This window comes from Rhinopithecus bieti, unplaced genomic scaffold (assembly GCF_001698545.2).
Source record: "Rhinopithecus bieti isolate Rb0 unplaced genomic scaffold, ASM169854v2 scaffold_1466, whole genome shotgun sequence".
In the NCBI taxonomy this organism is placed as follows: domain Eukaryota; kingdom Metazoa; phylum Chordata; class Mammalia; order Primates; family Cercopithecidae; genus Rhinopithecus; species Rhinopithecus bieti.
In genome coordinates this window covers 150,409-176,735 of record NW_016803386.1, presented here as the reverse complement: position 1 = coordinate 176,735, position 26,327 = coordinate 150,409, and the positions used below count along the sequence as shown (strand labels likewise).

At 44.9% G+C, this 26,327-nt stretch overlaps 2 protein-coding genes across 4 annotated transcripts in view; both read right to left on the bottom strand.

Annotated features, from left to right (window-relative positions):
• Window positions 1-3,907: 3,907 nt before the first annotated feature.
• On the bottom strand, window positions 3,908-25,206 carry CUNHXorf38 (chromosome unknown CXorf38 homolog). 3 transcript variants are annotated; one of them, XM_017882236.1, is made up of 7 exons: window positions 24,708-25,206; window positions 24,410-24,544; window positions 16,438-16,557; window positions 14,437-14,586; window positions 13,963-14,142; window positions 7,564-7,723; window positions 3,908-7,120 (listed from the first exon to the last, which is right to left on the bottom strand). In XM_017882236.1, exons 1-6 carry the CDS (start codon window positions 24,921-24,923, stop codon window positions 7,565-7,567), a joined length of 960 nt encoding a protein of 319 aa, XP_017737725.1. In that variant the 5' UTR covers window positions 24,924-25,206; the 3' UTR covers window positions 3,908-7,120; window position 7,564. The 3 variants fall into 3 exon arrangements, with proteins under 3 accessions (XP_017737725.1, XP_017737734.1, XP_017737715.1); XM_017882245.1 differs by having other exon boundaries at window positions 3,908-5,430; XM_017882226.1 differs by having other exon boundaries at window positions 3,908-5,551; window positions 24,708-25,203.
• Window positions 25,207-25,389: 183 nt separating this feature from the next.
• Window positions 25,390-26,327, bottom strand: part of MED14 (mediator complex subunit 14) — a 90,787-nt gene continuing 89,849 nt past the window's right edge. The window contains 1 exon segment of the mRNA XM_017882144.1: window positions 25,390-25,466. Coding sequence (XP_017737633.1) covers window positions 25,390-25,466 — 77 coding nt within the window.

Below are 26,327 nucleotides of genomic sequence, written 5' to 3'. Positions count from 1 at the left end.
TTGAACTGAAGTTGAATGTTGCCTCTTTTGTAAACTGGAAATGGTTTTTAGAGGGGGAGGATGGATTAGCTGGTCTTTCTCTTCACAGGACCTGCAACTCAAGATAGTTTAATATGAGGGAGGAAGACTTTGAATGTAAAGCACTTCACAGCTTTTTTGTTTTTTCTTAAAGCTCTCTTGGGAACATATTTTTGTTACTTGTTTTGCATGTCCAGGGCAAACAGGGTTGCTTAGTATCACACATGACTCACAACTTGGTGCAGTCACAAATCTGTACATCAAAAGTCTGGGGGCTCTTTCTACTGAGGGAAATGTTTCGAAGTGGGTTTTAAATGAATGTCGTGAGGTACAGTGTAGCCTTTAGGAGTCCTCAAGAGAACCTAGGATCTCTTGGTGACGGAGAGCAATTATAGAATTAGCCATGGAGACAGGATAAACAATTTTGGGGACAATTGCCATCAACCCTGGGATTCTAGGTAAATAGGTAAAACGACAAAATCATTCTTTCCTCCTTTTCTTATCCTTAAAAAACGGGGGAGGCCGGGCGCGGTGGCTCAAGCCTGTAATCCCAGCACTTTGGGAGGCCGAGACGGGCGGATCACGAGGTCAGGAGGTCGAGACCATCCTGGCTAACACGGTGAAACCCCGTCTCTACTAAAAAAATACAAAAAATTAGCCGGGGGAGATGGCAGGCGCCTGTAGTCCCAGCTACTCGGGAGGCTGAAGAGAGAGAATGGCGTAAACCCGGGAGGCGGAGCTTGCAGTGAGCTGAGATCCAGCCACTGCACTCCAGCCTGGGCGACAGAGCGAGACTCCGTCTCAAAAAAAAAACAACAAAAAAAAAACAACAACAAAAAAAAAAACGGGGAAATGGCAGTTCGCAGAACTGGTTACCTATCACTCTGTCGAATGCTAGCTAGAGCTGGGGGTGAGGGGTCAGTGGTCAACAGCGGCAGCTCGGAGTATTCCCCTAGGAATCTTGGGGGGTTCCTACGGACTCTTAAACCACAGAGCCGAGAAAAGGGAAACGAGAAGGGTGGGGTAGTGGGGCAGTAGGCTAAGGCCATTACCTACATAGCAGAGGCTGCCCTCTACGATTTGACCCAAAAATTTTCCCTGTCCCTGCCTCTGAAGGATGCAGAAAGTTCCAGAGTGTTTACTGGTGAACCCCAAAGTAGGTGTTTAGAAGTATTCGACCCTGCTTTAGATAGAGTTTTCAAATGCAAAGAAATTTAAAAGCACTATCAAAGATTCTGAAGACGTCAGTTCTTGGACAAAACGGGCACATTTGTGGAATTCTAGAAGATTCCCCTTTATCTTCTCTGGCATTAAAGCAGTAGTCCTCTTTGTAGGCAGTCTCTGTGTTTCACGAAATTCTGCATGTAGGGATGGGGGTGGGGGGGTGGGAAACGAACTATGGGGAAGTAGTGAATTAATTATCTATGGCCGTGTAATCACCCCCAACACTTAGTTTAAAACAGTTATCTGACTTAATTTCTGAAGGTCAGGAATCGGAGTGATTTAGTGGGGGACTTCTGGCTCAGGGACTCTCAGCTGTCAGCTGGGGCTGCAGTCTGAAGATTTGACTGGAGCATAGTTGTTTGCAGGAGGCTTCAGTTCCCCGTCATCTGGGCCTCACCATACGGCTGCTTGTGACATGGCTTCCCCCAGAGTGGTGTTCCAAGAGACAGCCCAAGATGGAAGTTCTAGCCTTTTACAGCTTCATCTTGGAAGTTACATACCATCACTTCTGCTGTGTTCACACAAAACAACTCTGGTACACTGTGGGAGGCCAATATGAGGATGGGAAGCAGGCATTGTTAGGGGCCATCCTGGATGCTGGCTACCACACGTGGTGCCAAAATAATTCTCATGCCTTTCTGGTAGTCAGTAGGAAAGTAAAGCATGTAAATTTGTTGCCTACCTTCCCAAAGAGAGGTCACAAAATGCTCAGTTTACGGTTTTGTGGTCATTACTAACATGCACGTATCATAGAGCATAGGTTTGAGAAGCAGAAATCTCTGGAAGATAACCGTGGGTCTTAATGTTTTAGATAATTCAGACTACAATGCAGTATTAAAAACCAGTTCTTAAAGTTATGAAATGAGTAACTTTATATCCACTTCACTAACAATTTCATAAGTAGAAATTAATATATTTTTAGGTTGTCTTANAAGGCAGTACGCCTCTTTGTAGGCAGTCTCTGGGTTTCACGAAATTCTGAATGTAGGGAGGGGGGTGGGGGGGTGGGAAACGAACTATGGGGAAGTAGTGAATTAATTATCTATGGCCGTGTAATCACCCCCAACACTTAGTTTAAAACAGTTATCTGACTTAATTTCTGAAGGTCAGGAATCGGAGTGATTTAGTGGGGACTTCTGGCTCAGGGACTCTCAGCTGTCAGCTGGGGCTGCAGTCTGAAGATTTGACTGGAGCATAGTTGTTTGCAGGAGGCTTCAGTTCCCCGTCATCTGGGCCTCACCATACGGCTGCTTGTGACATGGCTTCCCCAGAGTGGTGTTCCAAGAGACAGCCCAAGATGGAAGTTCTAGCCTTTTACAGCTTCATCTTGGAAGTTACATACCATCACTTCTGCTGTGTTCACACAAAACAACTCTGGTACACTGTGGGAGGCCAATATGAGGATGGGAAGCAGGCATTGTTAGGGGCCATCCTGGATGCTGGCTACCACACGTGGTGCCAAAATAATTCTCATGCCTTTCTGGTAGTCAGTAGGAAAGTAAAGCATGTAAATTTGTTGCCTACCTTCCCAAAGAGAGGTCACAAAATGCTCAGTTTACGGTTTTGTGGTCATTACTAACATGCACGTATCATAGAGCATAGGTTTGAGAAGCAGAAATCTCTGGAAGATAACCGTGGGTCTTAATGTTTTAGATAATTCAGACTACAATGCAGTATTAAAACCAGTTCTTAAAGTTATGAAATGAGTAACTTTATATCCACTTCACTAACAATTTCATAAGTAGAAATTAATATATTTTTAGGTTGTCTTACAATATGCATTTTGTAATTTGAGTCTATTTCAATAAAAGGCCACTGTCTGTTGAAGACATTTCAGAGCAGGTAGGTTTCTAATTAACCTGGTGAGGGAAAAGGAGGTAATCTCTGCTGCTAATTTCCTATTACTCTATACTTACAATTTAGAGATCAAAACAATTCAAGGAAATGTCCAAAAGATTGCAACACCTCCACAATAATGCAATGCTCCACTTACCGCATCTAACTCATAATATGCCCATCCAACTAAGTGAGCTAACCCTTTGTTGCCTAGGATATTAGTGTTTAAAGCCAAATAGGTAATTCATACTTTAATAAAAATGAACCTTTTAAATCATTAGGGTAACAATCATTTCATAATCTTCCCAAACTCTCAAACGTAATCCTTTCTAACCTTGGCAATTTAAACTGTCTACAGATCTCCACCACAACTTTATAAAGCCAGTAACATTTTCTGAATTGGCAGAGCTAGTTTTCCAGTTTTGTCACCAACACACTTTAGTCATTTCCCAGAATCAGGTGTTCTACTCTGAGTTGAATATGTAATGTCTTCCTCCTTAGGTACTCTGAACTCCCTGGTGAAGAACAGGATAAATCCAAAGAACTGCTTTATCTTTGCAACTATAATGCTAATACCATTTTTTCCCTCTAATTCTTTCAAAACTATGAGCCACATATTGTGTCCCAGGGAGAGGCTGACAACAAATCATATTGCTGGACGAAGAAGACAAGGCGCTTCACAATGAAACAGACAGCCCTATGCAGAAAGTGATCCATTTGCTGGGCTTCTTCCCACTGCCCTGACAATTTGCAGGTGACCCTGGAGGTGGAGCTACAAAATGGAGGAATGGAGGCTACAACATAGCCCAGGAAATGCGACACAGCCAGCTTGCAGTTTGAATTTATATTTTATTATTCTGAAATATAAAATTTTAAAAACATTCAAAATACACCAGTACATGTTTGTTATAAAAATTTCACCCAGGAGGATATAAAACAGAAAAGCCAAATATTCCTTCTAACTCTCCCCTCTACCTCAATTTCCTTCAGAGGTAACACAGCAAAAAAAAAACTGGGGAAAAGCAAACAACTTTCCAGACCTCTACTATTCTAAAACACAAACAACATTACAGCTTGCTATGCATTGTTTTCTTGTGTTTGTTTTTTTGGTTGTTTTTTAGAGATGGAGTCTCCCTCTGTCACCCAGGCTGGAGTGCAGTGGTGTGATCTCAGCTCACTGCAACCTCCACCTCGCCAGTTCAAGCGATTCTCCTGCCTCAGCCTGCAAGTAGCTGGGATTACAGGCACGTGCCACCATGCCCGGCTTTTTTGTGTTTTTAGTAGAGACAGGGTTTCGCCATGTTGGCCAGGTTAGTCTCAAACTCCTGACCTCAGGTGATCCGCCCCACTCAGCCTCCCAAAGGGCTAGGATTACAGGCGTGAGGCACCGCGCCCGACTGCTATGCATTGTTAAGCCTTTTGCTTTTCTAGTTATTATGTCTTAGAGACCACTGCATGACCACAGTGCAGCATCGCTTCATTCTTTCCAACAGTTGCATAAGATCCTGTAGTATAATGTGTTACACTTTAACAGTGCTGCTGTACACATCCTGTTGTGCACACCCTTGTGCCCAGGTGCACAGTTCCGTTAAATAGAAAGATATCAACAGGTTGATATCTCTATATATGATGCCACATTGCCTTAAAGTCCTCTCTGGGGCTTTAAAAAGTTTTCGGAACCGTATCTTTATCAGACTGGACAAATCCAGTAAGATGACAGCTCGTATACCATCATCCATACCTTACACATCCTTGTATTTATATCTACTTCAGGGGCTGGCACATGGTGGACCCTTGATAAAAGCTTGTGGGCAAACTAACTAGACACAGGTAAAAATGGAAGCGTTCATAACCCAAAGTTCCTAAAATTAGAAGTCAGATCTTAAATTGGTTAATGAATCAAGATTCCATTTGATCCCAAGTTTTGTACTGCACATCTAGAAGCTCGGAAATATTTCGCTAAGTTCCTTCATTTGGAAGAGTTGTGAGATGAATGAAATTTCTTTCTTTACTGTTGAAGTTTTCTCAAGGAATTCCATGAAATGAAGGGAGAAAGAAAATATAAGACTAAAGATTAAATACTACCTGGACAGATTAAAGGAGGAAGTTACAGGCACATCTGCACTCACCTGGGCTTTACAGAGTGATAATAAGTGCATTTTAACATAAAAATGTACACCAAATAAACCCCTGCCCTCCACCCATTCTACAGATGACATCCTTGGTAGGCGGCTGGATAGGCACACATCTTCACTGGGCTTGGAATGGAGCCTTTCCTGCAGGCAGCGAGGAACATGGCAATTCTGTTCCTGAAGGTCCACAGGCAACTTGACCCAGTTAAGTACCGCTGGCCTTGGAAACAAGTAGATGCGGGGAAAGGTGAAAGTGAGGTCGACTCCACAGACCACTGCCTACGATGGGGCAGTCATTGCGCAGTTTGGGAAACCAGCAGGAGGAAGTCAGGAGTGGATGACTTTAGGGGTAAAAGGTATAGAAGAAGCATGAATGAATGTGTGAATTTGTTGAAAGAAAATGATGTCTTTGAATTTCCACAAGAATGTTGCAATTTCATTTTTAAATTTTGTAATGAAGGACCAGGCTTAGTTAATAGCATAACTAACATTTAGGCCTGGGAATACTCCCAAGCTAAGAGGAGCCCTTCAGTCAAATATTCACTGAGCATGCGAGGCCAGGCCCCAGGAGCTTACTTTTCAAATGTGTACCATAAACCAGCTGCCAAGCGAGAAGCTCCCCTGCTCCTGCCTGACATCCCTGCTTGTGATGCTGGCCTGGGTCCTGTCTGTCCACTGGTCACTCGAGTCACCATTCTCCAGCTCCCCACAGACCAGCCTGGGCCCACCTCCTTGCCCTACTGCCTTAGGCTACTCCAACCTAGTAGTGACAGTTTTTGGGGGTTTTCTTGAGACAGGGTCTTGTTCTGTTACCCAGGCTGGAGTGCAGTGGCATGATCATAGCTCACCACAGCCTTGACCACCTGGGCTCAAGGGATCTTCCCACCTCAGCCACCTGAGTAGCTGAGACTAAAGGTGTGTGCCACCATGTCCAGGTAATTTTTAACTTTTTTGTAGAGATGGGGTCTCGCCAACTTGCCCAGGTTGGTATAAACTCCTGGGCTCAAGTGATCTGCCCACAGTGCTGGGATTACAGGCATGAGCCACTGCACCCAGAGGCAGTAACATTTCTGTACTAATTGGAAACGACTAGAAAATCGCCTTTCAGGCAATGTTTCTTCTTGCTTTCCTCTAAAAAGGAAATATTTCTTTCCTATTCCAGCATTTATATCCCAGCCCAGCCTTGGGCATCCTGGGTGAATAGGAATAGGACTTGCCTGCCAGTGGGTGGAGCACTCCAGGTAAGCCTCTGGCACAGGCCTGGCCAAACACAGCCTTTACTAAGTTAAGCAGTTACAGTTTAGGACCAGAAAAGAAATTCACCTTTTAAATAGCAAAAAAATCCCTGGATGGTAGTAAGTTTTGTTGTTGTTTTTTGTTTATTTGGGAGACAGAATCTCGCTCATTGCCCAGGCTGGAGTACAGTGGCATGGTCTCAGCTCACTGCAACCTCTGCCTCCCAGGTTCAAGTGATTCTCCTGCCTCAGCCTCCCGAGTAGCTGGGATTATAGGCACATGTCACCACGCCTGGCTAATTTTTGTATTTTTTTTTTTAGTAGAGACGGGGTTTCGCTATGTTGGCCAGGCTGGTCTCAAACTCCTTGCCTCAGGTGATCCACCCGCCTGGGCCTCCCAAAGTGCTGGGGATTACAGGTGTGAGCCATCATGCCTAGCCTGGTAGCAAGTTTTGGCAAAGAGTAATATTTTTATTGCAATAGATTATACAACCCCAAGTTTATAAATATTAAAATAGTTCCAAAGAGAGGAAAGTCCAGGACAAAACAACAAAAATTCCTTTTTGTTTGGGTACAATAGGCTGGTAACTTTTTCCTTTTGCACAGAAAAGGATGTCTGAGACGGAAGCCATGCTGACTTTCACAGAACATGCCTGATTTTTGTTGACAGGCAACCTAAAATGAAAGAGAATGTTTTGATTCTTTTTTTATTTGAGGGGAAAAAAGTAAAATGCTTAAGACAGTTACTCATTTTAAGAAGTTCTCCTTATGGAAACTAATCAATTGCTATTAATGCCATGGTAAGAGCTCGGCATCAGTGGTGTCATTTTAAGGCAGAAATGCTTTTTTATTATGTTATAAAGCTGATTCATTTAATTCAAGACCAATGACTTCAGGTATATTTGGCTAAACAGGGAGTTGATGCTGAATTACTTCACAGACTTAAGAAGCATTAAGTAGAGAAAGAACACAAACTTCAGTGACCTCTCTTTGAAACAATAAGGACAAACTTCAGATTAGACTGTTGTGTGTTCATGATGGCCTCACATGAGAGAACAGACATGAAAGAGATGAGGCGATTCTGTCCTCCTTTAACACCATCATCTGCCTGAACTCACCTCAGGCCTTCCTGTCAGGTGTCTGTCTCCCAGGTTCCTGTGAATCCAGTTTCTGATGTAGACGGAGGCTGTCTAGCTTCTCCATATCTTCTGTAAGGCCATTTCTAAGATCCTCATTGTTTCTCAGAAATTCCTTCACCACTTCTAGTCGATTTGAAAGCTGCAAGAGGAAACCATGCAATGTACAGCTTAGACGATTTTATAGCAGATTTGTAATTCAAATGAAAAACCCACTAGCTTCCAGACTGGCTCCTACTCATGTGCCCAAGAGACAGAAATCTTGGCTACAGGCATCTGTCCACAGACAGGTTAAAGTTTGAAAACAAAACAAAACAAACCCTTTAAAACAAAGCATCCTCCACTCAAAAAATAGTGGCCCAGAATAAGTGGTTCTGGGGGTACACAAGGGAGTATTTGCTTGTCTCCTTCCATTTTTTTGCTTTAAAACTTCCTGCCTTTACATGAAAGGGCGTCATTTTATACACACACACACGTGTAGGTGTACAAATAAATAAAATGCCCTTTTCTTTTGAATTCTATACCTGACTTATTATACATATGGATATATACGTGTGTATGTGTGTATATATATACGTGTATGTGTATACATGTGTGTGTATATGTGTGTATACATGTGTGTATGTGTATACATATATGTGTGTCTGTATGTGTATATATGTGTGTGTGTATATATACGTGTGTATATGTATATATATGTGTGTGTGTGTATATATACGTGTATGTGTATATATATATGTGTGTGTATATATACGTGTGTATGTGTGTATATGTGTGTGTATATGTGTGTGTGTATATATATGTGTGTGTGTGTGTATATATACGTGTATGTGTATATATGTGTGTGTGTGTGTGTGTGTGTGTGTATTTTTTGTTTTTTTGAGACAGTATCTCACTCTGTCGCCCAGGCTGGAGTGCAATGGTGCAATCTTGGCTCACTGCAACCTCCACCTCCTGGGATCAAGTGATTCTCTTGCCTCAGCCTCCTAACTGGGATTACAGGTGCCTGCCACCACACCCGGCTAATTTTTGTTTTTAGTAGAGACGGGGTTTCGCCATGTTGGCCAGGCTGGTCTCCAACTCCTGACCTCAGGTGATTTGCCCACCTTGGCCTCCCAAAGTGCTGGGATTACAGGCGTGAGCCACCGTGCCCAGCGATGAATGCTTTTAAATGGGGAACCCTCAACTACAAGTCAAGTCAGGGTTATATAAATCTAATGAAGAAAAGTAACGGAGCACTCTGCCCTAAGACAGCAGTAGTTCTTAAACTGCAGAGTGTACGTCACTGATTCCCATGCAGTAGGTCTGGTGTGGAACCCCAGCAAATACTCACGTTATTGTGAAGTAAGCAAATTGAAAGAGCCGGATGCCAGATGATGGACGCTGGGGATGGGAGGGAGGTGAATGACTGGCTAAAGCTGTGGCCAGGATGCACAGGGAGCGGGGAGGGACAGGGAGGAGCTCCAGATGACCAGAGGGTTTCAGATTGGTCAGTAAGTAGACCGGGAATGTGCCCTTCAGGAGCTGGTTAATACACAGCTGGAAACTAGCCTAGAGCTCCTGCAAGATGCTTGGGCTTTAAATAATAAATCTGAAAGCCACAGACATGTGAAATGAAGATCACACGGATGACATGGTTCACAGCATGCGTTAGGAACTGTGGGCACTGCATCGTTAGCTCTCAGTGACCGTGCCCGGTGTCCTAGACACACCCCAGGGTCCTCCTGAGGCTCTAATCAGATGTCCATGATGGCACCAGCAGGGCCTGGGCACCACACGCATACTCCCAGATAGACTTTTGCCCTCAGTGGGGTGCCCCTCCACTTGTGCGGAGACTTTCTCACATGATAACCTGGGAATGGTGGTCCTTGTGCTGCCACCTCCTGACCCCCCCTGCAGACTCTCAGGACTGATGTGCTCTGTTCTACTTAGTTTCTTTTCTTTTGTTCAAGGTTTCAGTTCTCTTTTTCCATCCCAAATTGCCTTTCTTTCCCATTATCTTCAACATGAGTGTCCCATAGCTGACATTTCTTGGAACTTGTTTTCTCCTTTGTGAAATGCAACAAATGCATTTACTCTTGAAATGTGCTTAAGAGGTGTTCTGGATGGGGTGATTATTTTAGCTTGGGGTTGGGAGGATGAATCAAAAGGAGGCTTAAAAAAAAAGTATTAAGAACAGGGAAGGCTTTGCATGTTTATATGTAAAGGGGGAAGAGAAAGTAGAGATGGAAAAACTGAAAGTACTAGGAAAATTTGGAATGCAGAATATTCAGACTTGGATACTGAAGTGCAGCTTTGTCACTTAATGAGCTGTGTGACTTTGGCCAAGACATTTGACCTCTCTGAGCTTACTTCTAGGTACACAAATTAAGGATGATGATACTAACAACACCTAGGATTCTTATGAGGATCAGAAATAAACTACTAAAAGCACTTAGCAGCTCTGGTCCATTCCCTCCTCCCTAACTACATTCATTTAATAAATGTCCAATTTACTGACAGTCTACTACGTGCTGGTCTACTGTTGGAGGCAAAAGATGCTCAGCAACTTCACTCTTCCAGTCACCTAAGCGAAAACTCTTGGCCTTGATCTCTTTCTCTCACATGCCACATTGGCACACCTTCACATCACCTCTGCACTTCTACCCTCAGCCTGGCTACCATCATCCTTTACCTGGTCCACTGCAGTAGCCTCCTACCAGTCACCCTGCTTCTATCTTGGCCCCTCCCCTCCAGTACCCCAGGGTACCCTCACCACTGCAGTCAGGGGCTCCTTTTGTCATCCCAATGGCTCACAAGGTCCAGTAGGACCTGCTTCTTCTCCCTTCACTTCTCTGACCTCTTCACCCATTATTCTTTCAAATCCTCTTCCCCCAGATACACGCATGGTTAATCCTCACCTCCTTCAACGTACTGCTAAGTCTCACCTTCTCAAAGAGGCCACCCTAACTACTCTACTGCAACCTGACATTCGTCCCCACTCTGCCAATCCTGATCACCCTCCCTCTGCTCTACACTGGATTTCTCCTACTGCCCCACATCATGACCTTATTATGTTTACTGTTTAGTATCTGTCTCCCACTCTGGAGATCTTTGTCTGTTTCACTCACTGATGCATACCAAGCTTCTAGAACTGTCCCTGGCACACAGTAGGTGCTCAATAAAAATTTCTAGAATATAATGAATGAAGTGCCATTTTCTATCCTTTCCCCAGTGACCTTGAGTACACGCTGTCATTGTCTCTTATCCCTAAGCTTCCCTGCAGGTCTTGGTGAAGGTGGCTCCCTTACCAGGGTTTCAGAAATCAGTCTTGATTTTAAAGTCTGTGAAAATTATTTTCATGTTTTTTAGCCACTAACTGTGCTCAATGTACTTTAGTCGGATTTTTTTTTTTTTTGAGACGGAGTCTCGCTCTGTCGCCCAGGCTGGAGTGCAGTGGCCAGATCTCAGCTCACTGCAAGCTCCGCCCCCCGGGTTTACGCCATTCTCCTGCCTCAGCCTCCCAAGTAGCTGGGACTACAGGCGCCCGCCACCTCGCCCGGCTAGTTTTTGTATTTTTTAGTAGAGACGGGGTTTCACTGTATTAACCAGGATGGTCTTCATCTCCTGACCTCGTGATCCGCCCATCTCGGCCTCCCAAAGTGCTGGGATTACAGGCTTGAGCCACCGTGCCTGGCCATGGATTTTTTTTTTTTTAACTCCCAGATCCTAACAGAGCAATGAGGGCTGGCAGGACTATGTGAAGGGCACTTAGGTGGCAGCCGAATTCTGGGGCAGATGAGCCCATGGCCGACACAAACTCCATGTTACAAGGGGCTGAGCAGCTGCTACTGCCATTTGGCTCCGAAGCAGAGTAAAATCTCACAATCACAGCAATACATGCACAGTGTATTTTAATGTGAGCCCACCTTTTCTACTGTTCTATACCTTTAAGGTTCACCAAACTAACAGAAAATTGTGGAGATGGTGAGCTCTCTGCGGCACTCCATGATGTGTTTGCAGGAGGTGTCACACTGAATTACTACCATCAATCATTTTTCTCAACTTAGCTTTCTAACCCTACCCCTACTTTTTTTGGTTTGTTAGTTAGTTTGTTTTAAGAGATGGGGTCTCCCTATGTTGCCCAGGCTGGTCCCAAACTCCTGGGCTCAAGTGATCCTTTCACCTTGGCCTCCAAAAGTGCCGGGATTACAGGCCAGAGCCATCGCACCTCGCCTTTACCCCTACTGTTTTAACAAAAACAAGAAACGGGTCTTGATAACATTTATAACAAAAGCCCTGGGGTCATAATACAATCACTGTATTTCCTGATCCCAGGATGCACATTTTTTCCTATTCTAACATCTCAAATGTGAATGCATCTTACCATTGATAGTATCTTGTAATAAACTGGCAGCATTGTTTTTTCTTTCTTAGAAGTAACTGAAATAATGGTATGTTTTACAATTGACAGCATTTTAGATTCACTGAAATCTGGTCTTAACAAATCCTCTGACTTTGGCAACTAACCCTAAAGCACATGGATAATCATATAGGGTACTGAACTTTCAGAAGACGTCAAATTTCATATACACAGAAACCTGACTTCCAACTTTTTTGAGATAACATGCCAATCAATCCTCACATTTTGATCAATTGAAATATTCTGAGAAATGCCATGGTCTGCTGAAGAGAAAGCATGAAAAATGAGAATTTATTAACTCCACCTAGAGACTCCACCCAGAGGACAAGCCAATTAATCCCTATTTCCTTTCTGTAAAACAGAGATAATGGGGGTTAAAACAGAGATAATGAGGAGCTGCCAGCTCCTCAGTATATAAGATCTGCAGCACAGCAGGCGGGAAGCCACAGGATCAGAAGGGGGAGACCTGCGGGTCAGCCCTCAGCCCCAGTGCAAGCTCTTTGGGGCCCTTGCCTCACATGCAAAGCAGGGGATATAAGATGACTGCCAGGTTCCCTTCCAGCTCTCAACTGACACAAACTCCTGGCTCTAGCTTCTGAAAACAGCAGCAGAAAGAAAACTGGGGCTCTAATGGCATTATAAAATAAAGACAGAGGAACTGAAACACACGGATTTAGAAAAGAGAAGATTAAACATGCTAATACATCATTTTAAATACCTATGGTGTACCATGGTAGGCACACCCAAAAAACCAGGGGTACCAAGTCCTTGTGCTAAAGGGGCTCACCATGCTGAATGAAGCACCTGGATCAAAGCTGGAATGGTTAATACAGGCATAGTTACCTGCAAGGAGCACGGCTTCGTGAATTTGCATTTAATAAACTCTCCCTAGGTTTAATGAGGTAACCAGCAAAACTACTTTCCTTAGACAAGGAGGAATGGAGAGATGAAGTGATTTTTCCAAGATCTCCTGGTGATCTAGAAGTCTAATCCAGCCAGTGCTGGAATATTTCTGAACCTTACTGGAATATAATTCTACTACTGTTAATTTATTTTATACCTTGTATGTGACAAAGGAGATTTGTTCCTCCTGTACCTGGGAGTTTAGACCATCATTAGCCTGCAGGTCCTAAACTAGAAACATTGATGATTCTTTAAACACTCCCCTCCCCACCTTCTCCACCCTTTTCCAGCCCCATGCCATGCTCCAAGTAATCTCCCTGGCCACCAAGATCCATCAGTTCTGCCCAGGCACTGCCTCCAGAATCCAGTTCCTCTACAGCCCCTAGTTTCTGTTCTCACTCACCTTCACACGACTGCAAGAGCCTTCTGGGTAGTTGCTAGCCACTCATCCAACCTCCCAACTACCACAAGAGTTAACTTTCTAAAAGCTGTATCTGATCCTATCACCCTTTCTTGACTGCTTTTTGGGAATGAAGCCCAAACCTCGTGGCATGGCCTAGAAAACCTTTCGGCATGTGGCTCCAGCCCACTTTACCATCCTCAAACCTGGCCATGGCTCCTGTGCTCACTTGTCCTTGCCCAGGCTCAGACTATCCTTCCCTGCTTTTGCAAGTACTGTGCTCTCTGTCAAGAATCATCTTTTTCTCTTGCCAATTTGTCAGACTCTTATTTGATTCTGTGAGTCACAGCTCAACGGCATCTTCTTAGCAAAATCTTTTTTTTGGCAATCCCCCTGATCAGCAGAGAATGTCTGGAGCATTTTTTTCAGAATTCTACTGTAGCCCTTACCAGATTTTTGCACTTTGTGGCACTCAAATGTTTACTGATGTGAAAGTGAAAATATTTGTTAAGAGGCAATATTAATCTGTGCCAAAAGCATATTCACACTTCTGGAAATTATTTGACTTATAAATCAAAACCACCATTAATTATTTGTTAAGATGAGCTACTCTTCCTCCCCAGAATCTTTCTTTGTGTTGTTTACTCATACGGAACCTATAACACTTTTCTTTTACCTCTTCAGGCAACACCTCTTGTTCTTCTGCTTGAAGATATATCTCTTGAAGTTTCTCCTTTAGTAACTGCATTTCTATTTCATTGACTTGGCTCTCACTCAGGTAAGTTCCCGTTTCACATTCACACCCATCTCGCTGATCTTCCTCAGGGATGTGAACAGCCCAGTCAGATGTCAACAGCTGAGGGATTGCCACACAAATATATGAACTGATTTCATGAAAAACGCATTCCACTGAATTACTCAAATAATTTGTAATTAAACATAATAAACTGGATCCATATTAATAGTGCACTGTGACCACAGAAAAGTTTCTCAGCCCAGCATAATTGCAGATTTCATAACAGCATTCTTTCCCCTGCTTACATTCTAACATTTAGGTTAAATCTAATAAACTTCAAATTCTAAATGTGTGGCTGTTGTTGTTTTCTCTCCCTTCATTCTGTATGCCAGAACTATTAAACATGATTTTTACCTGTTCTATTCTGGAGTATACTGCCACAATCTCTGGGATGTTCCTGAATTCATTCAGAAAATTTTGGATCTTCATCTGAAAATCTCGAAGCCACGTAGAAGATACTTTCATCTCTGAAGAGTGCATGATCTCATTACGACATTTAATTACCTGCAGAAAGACAAAAAGATAAAAGGCTTCCAAATCAAACAATGGGGTAGACTGAGATCTTTGACCCCAAAGAAAAATCATAGAAAGGCTTTGTTAATTACAAAATCAACAAAAGCAGTCGTCAGAAGAGAAGGCCTGGAACTTTCATGGGATCATGGGCATAATCTGGCATGTACCTGTATCAGAGTGGAGGACACTTCAGCCCTCCAGCCCCGCAACTCAGATCCATATTTAGTTCCATCCTGTCTAGAGGGCAGACACCAAGAAGTGAAGTTCTCCTTCTGCCTTCAAGGGTCAGGCAGGTAGCCTGAGGGAAGCTGGCCATGTGTAATGGTAAGGAGTCATCTCCCTGCTCAAAGACTGGTTCAGAGCTAACTGGACAGCAGAGGCCCTATCTGAAGGGGCAGCCTCTACTTAACATGTGGCTTGTTGCCATGGGAGTCATATGAGCCTGTGTTCCCAGATCTTCTGATTTTTCATGAGAAACTGGAAATTTAGATTTTTAGGACAACTAATTTGAAATTTTAAAAAATCATGCAGGACACATAAGACATGACAATAAGTCAGATTATGGCCACAGGATTCTAGGAATAAAAAGATGGCTCCTGGGTAACAGTTCAGCCTTTTCTCCCTCCTTGAGTCTCTGGAGCTGATTTCCAAGCAATCCCGAAATTCCTAACATAACCTGTAGGTACCTGTTGGTGCCGTTGAGGCTCGAGGGGTTGTTCAATCCTCAGCCACACAAATAATACATTAGTCAGTGTAAGAAATACAAATAAGCCTACAACTATCCTTAGCCCTTGAAGTCTTGTGGCCAGCTGGATATTCCACATTCTCCCAAAATCCCTTAACTTAAAACAACCTGCCAAAGAACAAGTTCATCGGCTCTGGGTATACCCACAGGATGAAGCAGCCAACACAAAAGTCTTTTAAATACTGTTGGAGCACCAGGAAGCTGGGTCTAGGGAGTTTCCTGATGTGGAAATCATGATGAAAAGAAAATAAACTTTGGCCTCTATCTTTAGAAAAATGGTCTTGTCTAATCATGTATTACTATATAATTCATATAGAGTTTTCCACAGTTTGGTTAAAAGATATTAAAGGGTTCAACTACTATGATAGTTCTTTGTTTCTGCTGATATCATAAAGGAGTCTCAAACCTGATAGTTGCTGGTATGCAGACAAAAGATACATGCATTTTCTCTACCTATTATAAATAATCCAGGTATAGCTATATACTCTTTCCAATGACCTTCAGGGTAATAAATGTATGAGCTGTTCTCTGGTGAACTAGAGAAAAATCTAAATTTCCCAGAGGAAATCTAACAAGCACAGTGATCTATTCTGACACTGTTATCCATCAGTATTCAAGTTTTCTTCAGTTCCATATCATTTGGTCTTGCAGCTGCTTAGCCAATGAGATTCAGAAGGGTAGGATTCCAATGCTGGCATACAACAGGCAGAATGATGCAATGTTTTGTATTTTTTTTAATAAGGAAAATTATTTTGGTTCTGTTTATGGCAGAACAGGGAAGAGACTTTTAGGTTCATCTATTTCAGTGGCAAACGGCACAATGAGTTGTTAGGAAACTCATTCAGGAGAACTACTCTTGACTGCATTTGCACTGGGGTTCTTGGACATTACAGAAGACATGATATGAGTCACACTAGCTTGCTTAGTGATGCCAACTTTGAACCCAAGTCTAACTTTCTTTGTACACCACTGTTCAGGGAACTACTAGGTGTTATACCTGCATGGCTGGCTTAGCATCACAGGTGTATCTCATGACTGGCTCTCACAGCATAGACCCAACAGACTCAGGGTACGCTTTTGAATCTGAAAGCTCTTACCTCTGTGACTTTCTTTCGATCAACCACGAAGTGATCGCAGGAGTTGATGAGACTTAAAAGAGCAACCGCATCACATTCCTCAGGTCCTCGTTTGTCTGCTAGTCCTCGGGGCATGAAGGCCTATAGTAAGGGAGGGAGGAGGGGGACCTGAGCCTCTTCCAACTCTAGGAGATGGAAAGGCGATGGTTACTTGTCTGTTTTCCAAATTATGACTGAAATTCTCTTACGCACTGAGGTTTCAACTTAGAGCCTCATGGGCCCAAAATGCAAGTAGGGAAACAGTGTCACAGCTAAATCTTGGTCAAGGGCAGTAACTGAAGGGCTGTACTATCCCTGCTATTAGGTACATATGATATAACTGGCTTTCCATCCTGTCTTAATGGCATATAAACAGAAAGCGTGAGTAGAAGGCACCTTTTTTCTTTTCCTTACTGAAATTTCAGTGGTTGAGTTGTTAAATAAAAGATTTAAAATAAAATAAAAGTGGACAGATTCTAAATGACTTGAGGAAGTTCGGTATGGAAGTAATACATTAAGAGTCTGGGCTTTGGAGTGAAAACTGGGTTCAAACGCCAGCTCTGCCATTTGCCAGCTGTGACCTTGGTCAAGTCACCCTCAGATTCCTTATCAGTAAATGGGGGATAACTGTCCTTATCTACTTCAAAGGATATTGTGAGAATGAAATAAGAGAATGCAGGTATAGCACTAGCACAGTGCTCGCCACATGCCAGTAACCAGGACATCAATGCTGGCAATTATTATGTAGATGGTGCAAGGCGAGTAGGACCCACACAGGAGTTACAGATAGAATCCGGGGATGAGAGATACTAGATATACCAGAAGGGCCTCAAGCTAGCAGGATCTTGCCTTTAGTAGGATTTTATGGCACAGACTCCCAAAATGGTGTTACAGGAAAGCCTGGGCGTATTTCTTTCCTGAAATATTTCTCAACTTATATCGGGATGCAACAACTTTACTAAGCTAAGAATCACAAGGGTTCTCTCCTGCCAAGGGAGTAACAAAAAGTTACTCACAATAAGAACTCTAAATAGGCTGGGTACAGTGGCTCATTCCTGTAATCCCAGCACTTTGGGAGGCAAAAGCGGGAGGATCACTTGAGCCCAGGAGTTTGAGGCCAGCCTGGGCAACAAAACAAGACTCCCATCTCTATTTAAAAAAAAAAAAAAAAAAAATTAGCCATGCATGGTGGTGTGTGCTATAGTCCCAGGTACTCAAGAGGCTGAGGCAAGAGGATTGCTTGAGCCCAGGAGTTCAAGGTTGCAATAAGCTCTGATTACACCACTGTACTCCAGCCTGGACAAGAAACCAAGACCCTGTTTCAAAACAGAAACAAAAACAAAAAACAACAAAAAAAAAACCTCTTTTATTTAAGAGACCTGTTGTATTGAAAACACATCTCAATAGGCAAGCAACTACAATGCCTCCTACAGGGCTGCTCATGAAAGCATTCTGAAAAGGCTGGGGTAAGTGCTCATGTATGCCAAGGAGAGTCAGCGCTACGTTCCTGATGGTGGTGAAATCATACACCTGAGTCCCACATAATTCAGAATTTTGTAAACCCTGGCTGGCCCCTATCAACAGGTACAGTAGCCAGTACCATCACTATCTTTCTGTGCCTTAATAGCCACAGACACGCTGACCCTCTGAAAGAAGTCTATTATGGGCCAGGTGCACACCTGTAATCCCAGCACTTTGGGAGGCCAAGGCGGGTGGATCACCTGAGGTCAGGAGTTCAAGACCAGCCTGGCCAACAAGGTGAAACCCCATCTCTACTAAAATACAAAACCAGCCGGATGTGGTGGCACGTGCCTGTAATCCCAGCTACTTGGGAAGCTAAGGCAGGAGAATCGCTTGAACCCAGGAGGCAGAGGCTGCAGTGAGCCAAGATTGCTCCACTACTCTCCAGCCTGGGCAACAGAGTGAGACTCTGTCTCAAAAAANCCCTCTGAAAGAAGTCTATTATGGGCCAGGTGCACACCTGTAATCCCAGCACTTTGGGAGGCCAAGGCGGGTGGATCACCTGAGGTCAGGAGTTCAAGACCAGCCTGGCCAACAAGGTGAAACCCCATCTCTACTAAAAATACAAAAACCAGCCGGATGTGGTGGCACGTGCCTGTAATCCCAGCTACTTGGGAAGCTAAGGCAGGAGAATCGCTTGAACCCAGGAGGCAGAGGCTGCAGTGAGCCAAGATTGCTCCACTACTCTCCAGCCTGGGCAACAGAGTGAGACTCTGTCTCAAAAAAAAAAAAAAAAAAAAAAAGAAGTCTATTATGGATGCTACAAAGGTTAACAAAGAAGCTAACTAACTTACCACAGGCAAACTAATGCCATGAAACTGAGGAAAAGAAGCTCTGAAAAATACAAAAAAAAAAAAAAAAATTAGGCATAGTGGCATACACCTGTAGTACCAGCTACTTCAGAGGCTGAAATGGGAAGATGACTTGAGCCCAGGAGGTGGAGTTTGCAGTGAATTGAGACTGTGCAACTGCACACAAGCCTGGGTGACAGCACAAGACCTTGTCTCAAAAAGGAAAAAAAAGAAACTGCTGAATTCAACTGTTGCTGGGAAGAAAATGCAAAGTTAGCGGGGTCTTAGTCACCTCCAAATCAGGTGTAGTAGTTTTTCTTTTCCATTATAAGGTAGGTCCTGTCTGGCATTTTCTCATCAATATAAGCCAATCTCTTCCATGTTCAAGTTTTTGTTTTGTTTTGTTTTTTAGAGACAGGGTCTTGCTCTGTTGCCCAGACTGGAGTACACTGGCACAATCACAGCCCACTGCAGCCTCAAACTCCCAAGCTCAAGCAATCCTCCCAACTCAACCTCCCAAGTACCTGGGAGGATTACAGGCATGCACCACCATGCTTGGCTAATTTTTTGTATTTTTTGTAGACATGGGGTTTCGCCATGTTGCCCAGGCTGGTCTTAAACTCCTGGAGTCAAGTGATCCGCCTGCTTCGGCCTCCCAAAGTGCTGGGATTACAGGCGTGAGCCACCGTGCCTGGCCTTGTTAAAATTTTATTTTAGTAATTATTCCCTTTCTTCAGAACTGGAAGCCAACAGGGAGGCTCTGCGGCATCCTTGCAGTGAAAGCAGTGTCTTAAAATTGTATTGCATACCACCGTGTTCCACGTGCCAAACGCACAGCAGTGAGAAACATGTTATTGCCTCTATCCTCCACTGTCTCTTTGCTGAGTAGGAGATGGGGCTGGAAAATAAACAGAGGCCCAATCTAAAAAAAATTGGCCCACTGTGCCGGGCCTTATTAGCTCTGGAAAGGTGTGGGGTTTATTCTAAGGCCATCAGGAAGCCATCAAAGGGTTTTAGGATGATCTGATTCCCATTTGAAGACTGTACATGCTGCTGTGTGAAGGACTGACCAAAGATGCTCAGAGCAGCAGAGGCCTGGTAGGAGAGGGTGAGAGTTGTGACGTGGAAATGGAAAAGAGGATTCCAAAAGTATTTTGCAGTTACAAACAAGGAGAGAGGGGGTACTGAGAGGGAAAGAGGTGAAACAAGAGTGATTCTAGAAAGTTGGTAATGGGGAATGGGCATAGGGTAGGGGGCAAAGACAAACTGCTCTACTTTCGAACTAAATAAAATGTGCTCCATAGGCAATGGAGTGGAGGGGGCAAGTAAGCAGTTGGATGTGTGCGTCTAGAACTCAGAAGAGAGGGCAGGACTAGAGCCACCAATTTGGGAGCCAGTTAGCATTTAACACCACAGGCCTGGGCAATGTCACCAGAGAAGAAGGGAACAGAAGAGGCCCGACCTCGAGTCCTAGGGAAGGCCAAAAGGCATTCAGAAGGAGGCTGAGCAGGAAGAGCCAGGGAGATGGAAGGAAAGCCAAGAGGGTTTCAAGAGCAGCCAGTAGTGCCAAATGGCTCTGGGAGGTAAGAGAGACGAGGTCACAGATGCAGTGGAGTGACAGAGGCAGAAGCCGAGGCAGAGTGGGTTGAAGAGGAAGTGAGAGCAGAGAAGAAGAGAACAGGCATGAAACCTCTTTTTTGAGATGCTCTGCTGGATACGTGTATGGGAGGCAGAAGGAGAGAATGGATCAAGGGACATTTTTCTTTTTCTCTTTTTTTTTCTGAGATAGGGTCTTAGTGTCGCCCAGGCTGGGGTACAGTGGTGCCACCACAGTTCACTGCAGCCTTGACCTCCTGGGCTCAAGCAATCCACCCATCCCAGCCTCCCAAGTAGCTGGGATTACAGGCACACAACACCACAGCTGGCTACATTTTTTTGTATTTTTTTGGTAGAGACGGGGTTTCATGCTGGCCAGGATGGTCTTGAACTCCTGACCTCAAGTGATCCACTCGCCTCGGCCTCCCAAAGTGCTGGGATTACAGGCGTGAACCACCGCGCCCAGCCACGCCCAGCTAATTTTTGTGTTTTTTTGTGGAGACAGTTACAGGTTTTCGCCATGTTGCCCAGGCTGGTCTCGAACTCCTGAGCTCAATCAATCTTCTCACCTCTGCCTCCCAAAGTGCTGTGATAACAGGAATGAGCCACCACATCTAGCCTCTTGAAATCTTATTTTCCAAGTATTTATTCAACTGTTTTTTAAAAAAAACAGCTTTCTTGAGATATAATTCACCCATCTACACATTACAATTCAGTGCTTTCCAGCATATTTAAAGAGGTGTGCAACCATCACTACAGTCAATTTTAGAACATTTTCATTGCCACGAAAAGAAACCCCATACCCATTAGCTATCATCCCTCATTCCCCAAAGCCCTGGCAACCACTAATCTACTTCTGCTTCTGTGGATTTGCCTATTCTGGACATTTCTTTTCTTTTCTTTTCTTTCTTGAGACGGAGTTTGGCTCTTGTTGCCCAGGCTGGAGTGCAATAGCACAATCTCGGCTCACGGCAACCTCCACCTCCCAGGTTCAAGCAATTCTCCTGCCTCAGTCTCTGAGTAGCTGGGATTACAGGCATGCGCCAACACGCCCGGCTAATTTTTTGTATTTTTAGTAGAGACAGGGTTTCTCCTTGTTGGTCAGGCTGGTCTCAAACTCCTGACCTCAGGTGATACGCCCGCCTCAGCCTCCCAAAGTGCTGGGATTACAGGTGTGAGCCACCGTGCCCGGCCTGGACATTTCTTATAAATGGAGTCTAAATGGAATTTATATAAAATGGACATTTCATATAAATATAATATGTGACTGGCTTCTTTCACTCGGCATACTATTTTCAAGATTTATCCACATTGTAACATGTATCAGTACTTCATTCCTTTGTTACATTGTTACAGCAAAACAATATTCCATTGTACAGAGATACTGCATTTTAAAAATTCCATTCATCAGCTGATGGGTATTTGGGTTGTTTCTACCTTTTGGCTATAGTGAATGGAGCTGCTATAAACATCTGTGTACACTTTTTTGTATGAATGTATGTTTTCATTTCTCTTGGGACTATACCTAGGTAGGGAATTGCTGGGTCATGTGGTAACTGTTTAATTCTTTCTTTTAAAAAATTTAAATAAACCATGGCTATATTAAAGCTTTTTCTATGGAGATGGGAATGAGCTGCAAGAGAGAGAGTGGACAACTGAAGCCTCAAAGGCCTTGAGCAAGAGAAAAGGGGTAAGATCCAACACACGAGCGGAGGTATGAGGCAATAAGAGGAGAGACACCCTTCCTCCTCTGTAGCAGAAGGAAATAGATGGTGCACATGGAGATTAGTTGGTGTTGGCAAAAAGAAGAGGAAGTATAGTCAGCCCTCCATATCTATGGGTTCCACATTCATAGGATCAACCAACTGTGGATGAAAATTCTCAGAAAATAAAATAATACAATAGTAAAAGTAATAGAAATTTTAAAAAATACAGCATTAACTATTTACACAGCACTTACATTGTATCAGGTATTATAAGTAATCTAGAGATGATTTAAAGTATATAGGAGAATGTATGTAAGTAATATGCAAATGCCACATACATCATTTGGTATCAGGGACTTGAGCATCTGTGGATTTTGGTATCCTTGGGGGTCCTGGAAGCAATACCCCACGGATAAGGAGAGACAACTATATATGTCCAGGGGCCTCCATCAATTCCGTGAAGCATGAGCAAGGGCGGAGGAACGGGAGTGGGGATTTGCTGAGGAAAAGTAGTAGTCTCCAGAAACAGAAGCCTAGAGAGAGATGTGGCCAGACCACTGGGGCTCATGATCAAGAATGAAAGTGAAACCAGTCAGCTCCCTTGTGAGATTCTTTCCCACTAATCAGAAGCAGAAAATGTTGTCATCAGGACTAGAGTTGGGCCAGGCAAGTTCAGAGAAAGGAGAAAAAAAAAAAAAAACGGAGATAACAGCAAGGGACTGATTATAACGATGGGCCATGGAATCTGGGCTAGCTGAGGTGACAAAGGCAGGCAGGAGAGCAGAGGGTACTGGGTATTCAGGAAGCAGTGGAAGCCTCAAAGAAGCGGAAGTAGTATGGGGCACAGGGTTGGGGGCAGGGGTGTGTGAATAAGTGTGCCAAAGGCCAGCAAGATGTTAGACACTGAGACTTCCTGTGCCAAGGTCCAGGGTGTGGGCATGCAAGCAGGAGGCTGAGGGGGAGTGCAGCAGAGGATGCTAGAATCAGGAGCCCAGAAACTGAGAGGATGGGGTTGGACTAGAAGGTCTGTAAATGACAGCAACCAAGAGGAGCAAAGAGGGGTATAAGGAGGTAGCACAGGCTACAAGAGGATTCCAACGGTGTGAAAGCAGCAACGGAGCCCAAACAGATGAGGGACAGGCATTGCAAAGGGCAGAGTTTTCTTTCTTTCCGTTTTTTTCTCTTTTCTAGGTAAAAGTAGAAGTCAGCAACTCTATGGCTGCAGTAGGAAAAAAATGGGGAAGAATATGTAGATGTGGTGGGTTTGCCGGCTTGTGATACCCAAAAGTCTGGGGACCCCGATACAGTTCAATTTTTTAAGACAGGGTCTTGCTTTGTCACTCAGGCTGGAATGCAGTGGTGTGATCACGGCTCCCTGCAGCCTAGACTTCCCGGGCTCCAGCGATCCTCTTACCTCAGCCTCCTGAGTAGCTGGGACTACAGGCACGCACTACCACACCGAGCTAATTTTTGTATTTTTTTGTAGAGACGGGGTTTTGCCATGTTATCCAGGATGATCTTGAACTCCTGAGCTCAAACCATCCTCCCACCTTGGCCTCCCAAAGTGCTGGGATTACAGGCATGAGCCACCGCTCCCGGCCCCAATTCCTTTCATTTTTGAGATTGGGGAGCACAAGCTGGCCCAGTGTCACACCACAGCAGCTGAGCCAGGACTCAGATCACCTGCTTCCCAGGCACTGCTCCTTTCCAGTGCCCACTCTGTGCCTGCTGATAACTACTGGCATGTAGACTGACTGCTAAAGTCAATTTGTGTTAGGAAGCCACTTCTGGCTGTCCCTCTCCGTCCCTTACTGGGCAAAAAAATTTCCCACTCTGTCTACTTAGTAAGTGACATTGCCAAGATCTGAAGACAGATCCGGCTGCCTACCCCATCCCCAGCTCCGCAAAGTGCCTTTAGCTGGGCACTTAAGGTGCTTTCTATTTTAGCCCTAACTTCCCTTGGCTTACTCTGTCATCCTTATAGCATCCTATAGCCAAAAAGAGCTGATGAGCTGTTCAGTGAGTCTCCCTCCCTCCCTGCCTGTGCTCATGATGCTCGCTCTACATCTTGCCCCTACATCTCTTGTAGAAATCTTTCCTTAACTTTCCAAGCAGGGGTAACAAACTCAAATGCCCTCAGGAAGCAGACGGGTAGAAGAAAGCTTCTACTTCACTAAGCTGGGTTGGGTCCCCCATACCACCCCTGAACCGCCTAGATCCTTGATCAATCTCTCTCTCCGCATCTGTTTATGAGGCCCCGGCGACCACAGGACCAGATAGCCACCCCGAGTGCTGGGTGACCCGCCGCCTCCTCCTTCCGTCCCGGCCTCAAGCGCTTACCTTGGCCACCTCCCAGGCGTCCACGGGCCAGCGGCCCGGCCGGCAGTTTCCCCAGTGCACGTCTCCATTTCTGTTGATGTGATGTCTCAAAATCTCCTGTTTCCATTCAGCGCACACCTGACACTGAGGCTGAAACTACAGGAGGCGGTGGTGAGGAGGGGCCCAGGAGGGAGGGGCGTCGCGGTTGGCCCCGCCTCGCGGAGGGAACAGGACACTTGCGCTCTGGGTCTGGGACAGGAAAGGGGATGAGGAGGGGTGGGGTGGGCGCGGTGGTCAAGGCCCCGAGCCAGGTGCTCACCTGACGGGCGCGCGGGCTGCACCGTGAGCCGCCGCGGCAGACGGCGCGAGGCCCCAGGCCGGGGGCTGCGGCGAGTAGGCCGTGGTGGAAGGAGAGCACCTCACGGCCGACGAAACCCTGCAGGCAGCTGCGCAGCAGCAGCAGGCAGTGGCCCGCCTTCACCCAGTTCTTGTACTCAGCGCAGTTGAGGCGCGCCGCTAGCTCCGACAGCACCATGTCTCCCCGCTTGTACCCAGGAGACTGCGGGGCGTGGCGGACAGCAGTGCGCAGGCGCGGCGGACGGCAGTGCGCAGGCGCAGAGCCTGGGAGGTGCCCGAGGCAGCGGCGCCTACGCCTGCGCCTGCGCGGCGCGGCGCCACCGATCCCGGGGCGGGGCGTCTTGACTTCCGGGGCACGTCGGCTCCACCCCACTTGGGTGACGTCTGACGTCTAAGAACTTTGGTGCTTGGGGAAGCAGCCGCTATTTGAAACCCTTAGGCCTTCTTCGTCCCCCAGAGATCCTGTCAGCATCCAATTCGACTTCCTCTCCTAATGTAGGGCACTTCTGTTTTAACTTTTTTTTATTGTACAGATGTACAAGATGCTCAGGGCACATTACTTGAATCGTGTATGTTCTTTGCATTATACAATTCTAGAGTTACTGGTTCCTAAGCCCACACACCAGCTGTAGCAAATAGAAGTATTAGTGAACCGTGACCGCTGGCTGCCGGCGGTGTGCCAAGCTGACCCAAAACTCAACATCCCCCGCCACTGGACCACCTAGAAGGGGGCATTTGCCTGCTTAGGGCAACACATCATTTGGATTCTAGAAGGCTGCACATCTGAGCCAGATAAGGACATCCTGAAGCACCTAGCAAAGGTTAGACGATAACTATCTAGTATTCTTGGTTATATGATAATTAGTGCTCCTTGCACATGGAAGTCTGATTTAAGTTCCAAAGAAGTGCCACAAAGGTCAGAAGGCATTGGGATTGTCAACTCCAAGTGACAAGTCAGGTCAGTTTTAGTTGTTTTTAGTGAGCTTTCTGAGCTTGGAAAACATGTCAATATTGTGTGTAGTTAAAAGCCTCTGAGGAAAGAGTCCAAAACATTAAACTTTCCCCTGACTGTGGTTCACAGCAAAAATGCCCAGTGTTTAGAAGCACTAGCTCAGACTCAAACTGCCCCTTCTTAGCAGTTCGATCTTAAGCAACCTTAATCTGATCTCAGGCAAATTACATTTCTCTGGGCCTCCATTTAGTCATTTTTAAGAGGAGGATATCAATAACCTACCACATTGGGTTGTTGTGAGGATTAAATACACATTGAAATATTAAGAAAATGCCTAGCACATAGTAAGCTCTCAATAAATACTCGCTATTATTTTATGTTGACCTAAATATGCCCTTTCACCAATCAGTTATATTCTTGGGCAAGGTATTTTAACAAATCACTGGTCACTTGGAAGTGGAGGCAACTTACAGAAAATTGTGAGCATACCATGGAGTTCCTGGAGTTGTGCAGCACAGTGCTGGTTGGCCTCTGCTAACTTTGTCTTAATAACCTCAATGCTAAATCCATCCTAAGTAAATTTAAATCACATCCTTAGACACAGTGTCCATTCTCAAACCAAATGAAAAA